Consider the following 12,423-nt stretch of genomic DNA (forward strand, 5'->3'; position numbering starts at 1 on the left):
TTAGAGGCTTTTCTGCTGAGCATTGACCAAACCTGGAAATTACCTTGAATCTTAATTTGGATGGTTTTTGTAGAGCTTAATTGTTTGAACGTTTTGTAAGCGCGATCATAACGGGGTATTTTATAATATCAGAAAAGATAGTTTTAATAAAGCTGTCTAGAGCTAGAAAGAGGAACTCATCCTTTGATGCTTCTTTGGTAGATGAAAACATTTTTGTTCAATAGGAGACCAGCATCTTTTTTTGCTCATTTGAGACCAGTTCTGGCAACATACTGATATTCATTCAAATATAAATGCCATATTCACTTTGAAATGCAAATTGTTTAAAGAAAAATAGCATATGGTAGAGGTAAGTACCTTTTCAAATCAGCTCCCACACTTTAGGGATGTGAGTACAGCTAAAATTATTCTTTGGAAAGAATCTGGAGCCTTTGACACATTGAAGCTTGAACTAATCAAGGCTTCCCAGTAAGCATATACACATATCCATATCAAGGAAACAGTGCTGAGAATACATGGATTAGCATAGTAATTTAACTGCCCCCTGCTAATCAACTTAAGCAACCAGCTGATGCATATATGATATATTTGAAGAGACACTCTTTCACAACTCCAGAATGGGCCAGGTAGCTGACCATGGATTTCATGTTAATGTTGAGATAGGTATCTATCTGTCTGTGTATAGACAGATATACATATGTGTGTGTATACATGTACAGATGGGGGAGACAACAGATGGAGAATGCATCAAGGCGTTGCTTGACGTGAAGGCCTCCTGTGCCTAACCCAATATACAGGGTTTACGTTTCAATGAGTATTGCTGGCCTCCTCTTTTCAACTGTCTCTCACTTGTCTGCTAAAAGACTGAGATGATTTCTGCTGTTGAGGCTTTATCCTTGAGCAAAAATAAAGCACAATTGCTTTGTGGAGGTCTGGATTGGGGTCTGCCCATTACAAACAAGAAAAACCGTGGGACCATTTTGTAGAAGCTTTGTGCAGCATACAAAGTGTGCAATAACAGCAGTTGACTTCCAGTAGTCCTTGTTTTGGTGTGACAGCATTAGTGCCTACTGGGGTGGTGGAATCCATGTCCTGGGCATGCTGCGATTAGACTGAGAAGTGGGAAAATCAGCAATGGATTGGGAAATGATGATTTTTAAATAAGGTTGTAAGTAACAAGTTTGTGCTAGAGCTGAACACATTCAGGAGGGGGAGAGGAAAGGGCATACTCTGTTTTCAGTAGTCCAGCCCTTCTGATATTTACCCATGGATTCTGGTTTGCCTGGTCTGATATATCATTAAAATCTTACAGCATGTGAACAAAGTGGAACTGAACCTTGAATAAATAGTATCAAAAGGGGTGCAGGTAGCAGGGTTATCAGACTATGGCAATAGAAAAGACAGAGCTCAGTTGGGTTGCATCATTTATCAGTAAAGTATTACATGGTGGGACTTGGCACCTTTTCTTGCTAGCAGCCCATAGCTTTCAGAAATATTAAGCGAAAGAAAAAATCCTATTTGATTTGCAGAACAAGACACTTCCTCAACAGGCTAATGTCATAACGTGGGGTGTGGAGTTTCAGAAGATGGCATTAAGGTGAAGGTAAAGCTTTTGGTGCTGACAAGATGATGTAGAAGTCTTGATATTATGCTGGATATCCTTTTAAATTTTTGATTTTGCATCATGGTTAGAAAGTGACTGGACACTTCTGTTCAAAAATTTGTGAGCTAGGCGGAACATGTCAATATACAAATATGGCTGCTCTCTGCAACTCAGCCACCCAGCATGGAGCAATGGGGTTGTGTCATCCAGGCAAAGATGTCCAGTAATTGTTTCCATTTTCCTATGATACGTAGGGAAACGCTCCATCTCGGCTTTCACATACCAGTTTTCTCCTTCAAGTTCTTTGTTATGAAGATGCTCTTGCAGGAATTCATCACATGTAACTTCCCGTTTTACTGGGCGCAGCGTGAAAGATGGCTACAAGCTAAAAGCGCACTTCTGTGGCATTGCTCTTGAGTCTGGCAGGGGAGATGCTTGTGAAAAATAAGTTGTTTCCGAAGCTATTTACCAGTAATAATTTAAAGATGCCCAAAATGGTGCTACAGCACAAACAAAGCAAAGAGTTTGGATTAATCTGCTACATAATTGTCACCTGTAAGTTTGATTTGGTAAACTCATTTGCAAAGTTAAAGGCTAATAAAGAAAATTAGAAACAAGACCAGAAAAAAGTTGGTAACTTTGCTGTAAGTTCAATTAAAACCAACAAATCTAAAGGACCTGTAGGTATCTCTTATCCTGTGACTGCAACTCAAGTTGCAGTCAAAGGAACTGCAGCCATTTTGCTGCTCGGATGTGTCAAAGTGCAAACTGTTCAAAATATTTTGAATCAAATGGGAATACAGAGTAGCTTCTGAGCTCAGAAAGGTTGTCCTGTTTTGCTTTGGGGTGGAACAAAACAGAAAAAGACTGTTTAGTCTTTTAGAGACCCCTAGAAATGTTGGTTGAAAGGGACCTCTGGAGATCATCTGCACGATCCCCTTGCTTGAAGAAGCAAGACCGTCACCAGTGTTGGGTAAGTTCAGCTGTGTATTTGCATAGCTGAGCTTTGGAAATTTGAAAGGCTGGAGATCCCCCAGCTTCTTTTGGTAGCCTGTTCCAGTGCTGCATCTGAGCTTTCCAAGATGTATTGTATCATCTACAACTACCAAGCATGTGGTTCCCTCATCTTTTTAAGTGTCTTTCTGGTAGCTGCAGGCAGCTATTAGATCAGCCATTAGCCTCCTGTTCACCAAACTAAACTAGCCTAGCCTCCTCAGCACTCATGGGCTGTGTGTATTAGAAATTTTAACTGCCTTGGCAGTTCTTTGTTAGCTCTTCTCCCCTTTCCCAGCAGTCCTTTTGAAGTGGGGGACCCAGAACTGAGTACAGTGTTTCATATGCCCATCATGGTGTGCCCAGCTTGTGATTTGTGTTGAGTACAGTGTTAAGACACATTCTGGCATCCCTTGTTGACTCTTGAGTCCTTCACAGCAGTGCTGCTACTCAACCAACTGGTCCCCAGCCTCTGCTGCTACACCAGGCTGTTCTGCCCCAGGAGCAGAGCTTAGGACTTCTCCTTGTCGAACCACATGGTGTTTATGTTGGCCTAAATTTCAAGTTTCTAGAGTCCATTTGGTCTCAAGCTCTGTCATTCATGTCAGCCACTCTCATTGATTTGGTGTATCATCAAAATAATTTATTAACGTTCGTAGTTTTTCTGGATTGTGAAAACCGGAGGAAAAGGTTTTTTCAAAGTGAGCATCAGCGGCATCACAGAAGTTCATTTGGAAGGAGGTATTTCTTATAAGATACCTCAAAATATTTGCTGTCAGCTAGTGCTTCCATTTTCTATTGTAACTTTAAGATACTGAGATATAATTGGATCCTCTGCTTTGTACCTCATTTCTATAGGCCTGATTTCTTTGCTCAGCATTTCTTTGGAAGCTGCCTTAAGAAGGTACTAAAACACCAGCATTATCATATTGCTAATTGATGGGTCAAGCACACAACGTCCTGAAGGGGACCAGTTGTTGGAAGCATAAATTTTTTTCAACAGTTTGGCAGATGATGCTCTGATTATGGAATTCTTTTGGACAAAAGGGTTGCCCAGGGAAGGTGATTAGAGAGGAATTACATGCCAGTAGCTAAAGCACTGGCTTGGGAGATCCCAACATGGTTCCAAAATCCACCTTAGACTTTGCATAATTGAGCAAATCAGTTTTTCTCTATGTATTTCATGTCTACAAAGTAGAGACTGCCAAGCAGAAGTTCTTGAGAATGAGTAAATGCATTCAAGACTCGGATGGACAGATACTGTAGTGATGGATCTGTGTTAAGGACTAAAGATGAGATTTAGTCTTGGGAAAGGGGAGGAGAGAAAGGGACAATTATGCCAACTCTAATAAACACAAAGTAGTTCACTAAGCTCTGCTGTCTTCCCAAAGGCTGCTCTGGGAAAAGACATAATGATAGAACTGGGAGTCAGGAGATCTGGGTTTTATTTTCAAGTCTGCCACAATCTTCCTTTGTGGCCCTGGGTCATTTAACCTCTGAAAAATGGGGGAAATGACAGCAGATAATTAACAACCTCACAGGAGCATTGAAAATTAATTCATTAATTTTTCTGAACTCATCAGTAGAAGGTGCAATGGAAATGCAAAGTGTTAGGGTATTTTGTAAAATTGTGTCTGTTTCTTTCCCTTTACATGTGTTTTTAAAGAGTATTCTTAAATCCGTAGAAGACCTGTGGGGTACCTTTTGAGAGCCTGCCACAAGGAGTGAAACTAGCATTATAAAATATTTTTATCTTTATAATATGCAAGTCCTGTGCCAGGAATGGAGTAAAATGTGCTCAGAAACCAAAACTGTAGAGCAGACTTCGGCCCGTATCAAGTTGTGAGTATGACCATCAGAAACCTGAGTTTCTGGAAAGGTTTTAATTGTTTTGACTCTAAAATTTATTCAACCAGATCACGCTTCTCGTGTTTTATGGTGAGAAACTTGTCCCTGTTGCTCGCCCTTGCACACACCTCCCAGCATTTTATTGCCCTAGACCTCACTGATCATGGAAATACTAAAATTGTTTCTAGTGTTTACTGGGTAAAGGCTATTCTTTGTATCTCACCTTTTGTGTAATAGGCCTTCAGTTAGAGTTGCGATGGGTGTATTGGTGTGGGACGAGACAGGAATTATATTTGCAGCCAAGGGAGCAAGCCTCTAGTGTGTGCTTTGCGTCACGATATTGTTTTAAGATTAAAAATCTGAATAAGTTTTTTGCTTGATCTCGCAATGCTAGTAATTATTTGCTCCCCATCACTGTGTTCTTGGATTCACTTGGGAGACATACTTACGTGAAATATTATTTAGAGGTTGATTGTTTTAAACTCTTTGAGTTGACTCAGTTGTCTCGTCTTGGTTACTTGTGTAAGCAGTGGTTTTCAGGGATACATTTCTTCTCTGTGCACAGTCTGTCTTTCGTGCTCTACCTGTAACAAGTGGAGAACCTCTAGAAAATGTGACTGGTAGCAAGGTTGTGGAAGATAGTGTTTTCCAGAAGATTAATGAACAGAATGAGCTGACATCTTGAAAATTTAGGCTCTTTTGTCAGAAGTTCCTAGCTGGATTTGAGTGGGCTGCTGAAATCTGTGGTGCCCCAAGCTGGTTACAGGACTGTTGTCTTCAGAGTTTCAGGGAGGGTTGTGCTGGATTTTGTGTTGGTTAAGTAATCTCGTTTTCTACTCTGTTAAGATGCACCCATCCATCTTCATGCAAATCAATTTTGTCTTCTCTATTGACACAATTTGTTTTCCATTTATGTCTAGGGAACGTGACTACTAGCACATCTGTGTCTCAGATGGCAAGTGGGATCAGTCTAGTCTCCTTCAACAGTCGTCCGGATGGTATGCATCAGCGCTCTTACTCGGTCTCCAGTGCAGATCAGTGGAGTGAGGCAACAGTCATTGCAAACTCTGGCATTAGCAGTGGTAAGAAACCTGGAGCTGGGAGGGGTTATCTGCTTTGGGGTGAAGGGGGAATTTGGTGGTTTGCTTTTTAAAAAAGAGAAGGAAAAAACTATATGACCTGATGTTCACCCAGATCCTCTGTGGGAAGCCAAACTTTCAGCATCTGAGAGAAAAAGGAGAAGTAAGATAAAAGAGAACAGATCGAGACACTACTTTTTCAGCAGGAAGAGCTAATGTAATTATAATACTGCTTCATTTTAATTTCAGGTACATAATATAGGTTGTTCACTTGATATTCTTATTTCCTTACTTTGTGTGGTAGGTATTAGCAGTAAATTATCCTCCAGACCTTTACATCAGCACGTCCTTTCTCGGCTGTGCTCTTCTTTAATGTATGCACACTGTTGGCATAGTTGTAGTGTTTTCTCTGTGGAGTGTTTAACAGTATTAAAAGGAGCAAACACTATTCCAGATGGTGTTTTGCAGTGATTAGATTGTAACAGTGAGACAGGGGTTGTTGCTTTTAAAGGGTATGCATGATATTTGGTAACAAAATGGTGCATCTGGCCTCGATAGAGAGCCTGGGAAGGACAGAGATAAAATGCTGTTCACCTATAGCTGACCTGCTGCCTATGCAAATTAGAGCATCCTTGGGGCAGCCGTGGTGGGAGGGCTGGGACTTAGGTGTTTCTGTTGTGGTGTGCTGCAGAGGTGGTTCATACCAGTGAAGCACACGTGTCCAGGAGCATGGGGTCTAAAAGGCAGTTGGAGAAACCGTGGAAAGTTCATGGAACAGAGGGGAAAAGGAGATGAGTGTGTGAAAGAGAATAATGAACTGAGAAGAAATTGAGAATATGGATAACAGGGGGACAAATGTGAATAGGACAGGAGAAGGCAGGAGGAAAGCTGTTTCTGATGGCTATCCCTAAAATAGTGAGAATATAAGAGTAGGAAAACTATTTCACATGTCCTATGTATGTGTGTATGTGTGTGTGTGTATATATAAGTATGTATGTATCTGTATAAGGTTTGAATCTGAGTATAGCCCTGATACTGTCTCTGGGCTTTTAAGCAGCTTTAGACTGTTTTTCAGTGTCACCTTATGAGAACGGAGGGTTTAAAATTATGGTCACCTTGGCACTGAGTGGCATTAGCTCTCAGGTTTGTAGTTACTGAAGCACGTACATTTCTGGAGCTCTAAACTCATGGTTAGCATCTTCGGGAACATGGTATTTGCATCAAAATGGTACAGATTTTAACCAAGAATTTTCTAAAGCAAGCATCCTTTATTTCAGCCTCAGTGGCTGCTAAGCAGCATGATAAAATGCTTCCGTGCTTTTGTCTTCTGTGTCCACCCAACTCACCCACTCTTTTGGAAACTGGTTAGTTTTTTAGGGCAATCACATTCCCCTACACAGCATCCTTTAGACTGAGCTGGTTTCACAGTTAAGGCCGCATATTCTTCTCCCTTTTCCTGAGCTGGTTTTTCGTTTTAATCCACCTCAATTTTATTTCCCATTTAAAAGGTTATACCAAAGCTTTGGCTTTTTGCACCCTTCTTTTATACTGTAGCTCTTCAAAGAAAAGTTGGAGAGTATTGTCTGTTTGCACTAGAAGGAAGGCGAGTGAAAACTGAGATGTAGTCTCTGGTCCTTGACATCTTGACATACCTACAGACAGGTGAGCAGATACCATCCCCTTGCTCCTTAGCGCCAGGTGTGACAACTGAGGCTGCAGTAGAGGAAAATCTTCAAAGTGCAGAATTCAATGAGTTCCTAAAAGTGGCATGTAATTAATATGTTGAAAAGTAGAAATATAACCTAAATTCCTCCCTCTTTCCCTTCCCCTTTACTTCATAATGCTGTTTTTACTTTGGAGATATGTGCTGGATTTGTCTTTTGCTCCTGATGCTGTGCTTCAGCTAGCTTTAAATTCCTGGTGAAGGGAACCTTTTCTCCCACACGAGCTCTGTACTCCAAGTACGTGCAGTACCTTTTTCTGACTTGATGTTCATATGTGATTACTTCTGGATCAAAAGACATGACAGCTAGAATTATCTATTAAATATTTATTCAAAAAATGCAGATGACTGGTGGGTACTTCTGAATAAGCCTGACTTGAATCATTGCTTGCAGAGGTTCTAATTTTAAAAAAAAAAAAAAAACAAAACAAAAACCAAAAACCACCACAATGAAAAGTTGCCTTTTTTTTTTTTTTTTTTAAATATGTGGGGAAAAATTGGACTAACAGTGAGTTTAGGCAACTAAGGGTCAACAGAAACAGAAGTACTGCAATAAAACTGCTACAAAACCTCAAGAATAATTCATTGCTATCAGTGTATCGTCTTTCGGTAAGCTCATAGACGTGTCCTTTATGCTGGCAAGTTGACGCATGAAAAACCCTTTTTAATTTCAGGGTTTTTTTCCTCCATTAAAAGATTTTTGAATTTTAGTCATAAAAAGATAATACTGTGAAAGCAGCAGGTATGGCGAGAAGCTAAGCATCTTTTGGAATTCAAATGCCAATGTACTGGAGAATACGCCTGCTTATTGTCACATGGTTTTATTGTAGACAAAATAACATATTGGGATTCAATTTTTCTCTGCACCTTTTTTTCACATTAAATTAATACTTTGTGTGGCTCTGGAGAACTTTTCAAAGTCTTCCAAACCAGACCTTTGGTTTCCTGGGGCTTCTGTCTTTCAAGCAGCTGTGAGCATCTCCTAATTAGATAAATTACTTTGTAGTGGGCAGAGCCACAAAACAGGAGGTGCTGGTTAAATTAAAGGGGAAAAATAGAAAAATCCATTCTCTGAAATGGAATGCCCCACTGCTTTATGACTATTACTGTTGTAAGGTTTTACATTTAAGTACCTGAGGTTTAAAATTAAATGTCTAATATAATTTGGCACTGGTAACATGAAGCCTGTGACTGCCCTCGGAGAAAATCTAGACAGCTTAGTTCAGTGTTTCAAATTGCTGTCTGCTTGATAGTGAGCAGATCACGCAACTGGCTCACTATTTAGCTAAATACCACCTGCTGTTCAGCATAATTTTAAATGGAGTAACATATTTGCCTTAAAAACTCAGAAATTTAAAAAGGCTGTTCCAGCAGCACATGAAAAATTAATTCTTTTTACATTTTTTTTTTTTTTCCTTACTCTTGTAAGTACTTGACAGAAGTAATTTTAGCAGCAAGAGAGAATAAAAACTGGGGGCAGTAAATCCCTGTCCGGGAACCTCTTGTGTAGATTCTTTATGGACCCAGAATTGATCTACATGTCAGATCCTGATGCAGTTTAAACTGTTTATCACCCTAATGGCAGTAGAGAGACCATGAACATCAACTTATAATCCTACATGAAAGAAATTGGTGTTTGCAGTCAATGAAGGAGCAGCTTAGCTTTATTGATAGATTTAGAACAATTACTGCTGCTGCAACTATTGGCCAAGAGGTTTTCCTAGATCACATTGGAAGCCTGCAATTTTTTTTTCTTTGATAAATCTTTTCCTTGATGGATCATTTTTTTCACCCGGTATTATCTATAGTTCCTCACTACTGGGGAATAAGAGGGTTGTCTGGTCTCAGAGGAGCCATTCGTAACCTGTTCAGGTGTTGAAGTTTGGTTCAAGAATGTGCATTTGCACAGTTCCTCCTCTGCAAATTCAGCTCTTACTTTATTCCTTACATTCTTTTTCTTCTGCAAATTCTCTTGGCTAGAAAAGCAGGACTGTTTTGAGGAATCGAGGAAAAGCTGGCCGGGAATACTGTTGTGAGGCATCTCAAACTTGAGTACAAATGCAGTTTTTTTCCTTTGGAAAGCAGATCAATATTAACTAGTGGTGTTGCTGCCATTTCTGAGAGATGGTGCTGTCCTCCAGTCTTTGCAGTTTCTACATCTTTAAAGAACTGGAGAGGCAGATCCTCAAACTTGGCATCAGAGCTTTTTTTTTTTGATGGAAAAAACCACAGCCAGCTGTATTAGATTGCAAAAATTAGGTTCATGAGATTTAACTCACAGAAGACTGAGGATGTTATTTCCTACCTGGGGATGAAGTAGCAGCTTGTTCATTCTCTTTTTAAATGTCAGGTTTTATAGTTTGGCTTCTAAGACTGTGTCCTGAGAATATCAGAGGGAAGAATTTCTTTCCTAAAGTTACAATATTAAGCACTTCTGAAACACTGCTGCAAACAGTAGTTTGCGTGGGACAGGGATTTCTTTTCTCTGGACTTGTAAATTGTCATATGAATTCTAGCATGATATAAAATTCTGCAGTAAATCAAATATCTGTTTAAATACCATCCACTTAGGCTTTATAACTGTACAATTGCTTGTACGGGCCATTTGATCTCGGCTGTAATTTATGTAAGTTGTAATACCGGGTGTCTTTTGAGTTTCTAACAGTTTGGTGTTAGGGTTTATTAATGTGAAATTGAGTTCTCACTGTGCCATGGGGTATGAGAGGTCATTGGAGTGTTTATATTAATGCAGACCTTACAACTTGCCTTACTTTTCTGATCGTAAGCACTTGGAATGATTAAATGATGGAGTCTTGTGCTATATGTTGAAAAAGAAAATGGTTCAACTTGTTTCTGACGGTTATAACACTTTTATTTCAATAGTGAACCCAAAAACATCGTTTAGAGTTGTTCGAAGTCAATAGGCAAGTTCTTGACTAGGATAAATAATATAATTTCAAATAGATTTATAGAATTTCAGAATTATTTGTGTTAAGTGTATATAGATGGTTTAAGTTGGAAGAGCATTTTCCTCCTTTTTAAAGAAGGAAATAATTACTGAAAAGCAAATATAAAGTAATTGTCTCCTTTTTCCTAGCTGCTCTAGGGCTACTCTGGGGTTTCCTGCAGTTGCTAGTATTTAATATTGTAAAATTTGCCATGTGTAATACAGTATATGTGCAAGTAGTTTACATTGTCTTTAAGAATAGGAAGGAAAAGGGAATATTCATGTACTGTTCACACCCTTTTGTGATCAGCAGACAAATTGCTTCTAGCAAATACTTCCAGAGGGAAACTTTGTCAGAGTAAACTCTGCTAACAACAACTGATTATTTCCTTTGCTTTCTAAACAGCCTAACATATCTTGAGGAAACTTGGGTTATAAAGAACTCCTTTTTTAGCAATTTCTGGAAAATTATCCCCTTTCAGCATCAGGTTGCATACTAAAAAAACTTCCAGTATTAAAATTTAGTTGACGTTTTTGACAAGCCCTTGCCTGAAGTAGCTCAGTCAAATAGAAATATTAAAATATCCTGTGTAACAATGTCCTAGGTAGGTGGACTCCCACCAGTGTAGTGTCTATGCCTTTACTCAGTCAAGAAAGGGAATAGGAAACTGATACTTTCTCAGAATTGCTGTAGCCCCTTCCTTGTGGCTAATAACGCATGGCAAGAACTACCCTGCAGGACTTCACCATTTCAGATTGATTTTAATTTATACAGGGGGAGATGCAGTTTTGTAACCTGTGGTTCCCAAAAATAATGTAAGGCATGCAGGGCAGAATGATTGCTGTGCATGGGGTGACAAATAAGATCCTTATAATAATAAATTGGTCTTGAACTTCATCCTTGGTTTCAAAGCAAATTATGAGTTGCTGCTCCAGTTTCTTGAGAAAGAGGACAGGAACAGCCTTACCGTATTTTCACGATTAATGAAATTTTCCAAATTGTCCAAGCAATCTGCCAGCACCACCTCATTGAGACTATAATTTCAGCAGTTTTCACTTGTGCAAATTTCATTGCCTCCGAGTGTTGTGCATCTCCTCTGGATCCTCGCCATAAAGTATGTGAGGTAGAGACAAGACATTTGCAGCTAGATGTTCTGCTATATTATACTCGTAGTTGTGTCATTCATCATTTTTCCATTGCAGCATGATGAAGAGGAGGATACCAAAGACAGTCTGATATTTAAATAAGCCACTAGAAGCAGTGGTGTTTCGTACTGGCTTCTAGAACTTTTTAAGGGAGGAGGAAGCTATATCATTTCAGTTCTTGGCTAGAAAGAGGAGGTCAGCAAGGAAATCTGATTATTGTCTGACAGCTTGAGCATTAGTCAGAAAAGCATCATGTTGCCTGTGCCCTACCTGAGCTTGAAGGCAGATGGAGAGAGGAAACGTGAAGTTTCTGAGATGTGGGCAGATGTCCCGTTTGTCTTTTCACTGAGGTTTCTTCTCCAAAATGGTGTCAGCATAAGAAGTTCTCTGAAGAGGGTTTCAGAGCGTTAAACTAAACGATGCTTTCTGCCTGTGGTCCTTGTAGGAACCAGCATCCAGAAGCAGTAGGACCCAATGCTTACCCATTCCGTTTTGTAGACCATAAGAATCTCAATTGAATGGTAAGGTTTAAGGTTGCCTTTCTTGGGGAGGTTCCTACCAGTTTCACAAAATATAAGCGTTTACCTTGTGTTCTCTGGGTACGTGTTTGTTGGCAAAATGATGGGAAGAGCCTGTCCTGTCATACAGATGAACAACATCTGTATGTGAGGTGTTCCTGAAATTCTGCCCAACATACCATGCTAAAAAAAAAAAAGTAATCAGGGCAAAAACTTCTGCAATCTGCTACCTCTGTGCAGTATGGGCTCAAACGCTGCTGGCTTGCTTACTGCTCTCAGTATGCCTTTCGCCGGGGCACCCAGGTTGCAGTTCAATGAACACCAAAGTGTAGATGAGCCATTGCCATTGGGTCCCACTGGATCCATGGGGGAATGCATTGCTTCGTGATGAGTTAAAAGAATGAAAGATATGAAAGCGCTTCTTCTGTTTCTGTGTCCATGGACGTGGGGGGCGGGGAGATTGCACCAATAAACCTTTGAGGCTTAAACTGAGCTGCGTTGTGATGTTGGTTTAAGGAGGACTTTTGGTGCATTAGCATTTCTGCACAACTTTGCTGGGTTTCAGC

At 39.9% G+C, this 12,423-nt stretch overlaps 1 protein-coding gene across 3 annotated transcripts in view; it reads left to right on the plus strand.

Moving 5' to 3' along the window:
* The window catches only part of AGAP1 (ArfGAP with GTPase domain, ankyrin repeat and PH domain 1), a 387,788-nt gene that overhangs the window by 272,594 nt on the left and 102,771 nt on the right, over window positions 1-12,423 (plus strand). For 2 of the 3 annotated variants that reach the window (XM_082314678.1, XM_082314679.1), the window contains one exon: window positions 5,365-5,526. The exons of the other annotated variant lie outside the window; for it this stretch is intronic. In XM_082314678.1, coding sequence (XP_082170804.1) covers window positions 5,365-5,526 — 162 coding nt within the window. The remainder of the gene's footprint in view (window positions 1-5,364; window positions 5,527-12,423) is intronic. 3 annotated transcript variants of the gene reach the window in all.

This window comes from Platalea leucorodia (genome assembly GCF_965183815.1).
Source record: "Platalea leucorodia genome assembly, chromosome: 5".
NCBI lineage: Eukaryota > Metazoa > Chordata > Aves > Pelecaniformes > Threskiornithidae > Platalea > Platalea leucorodia.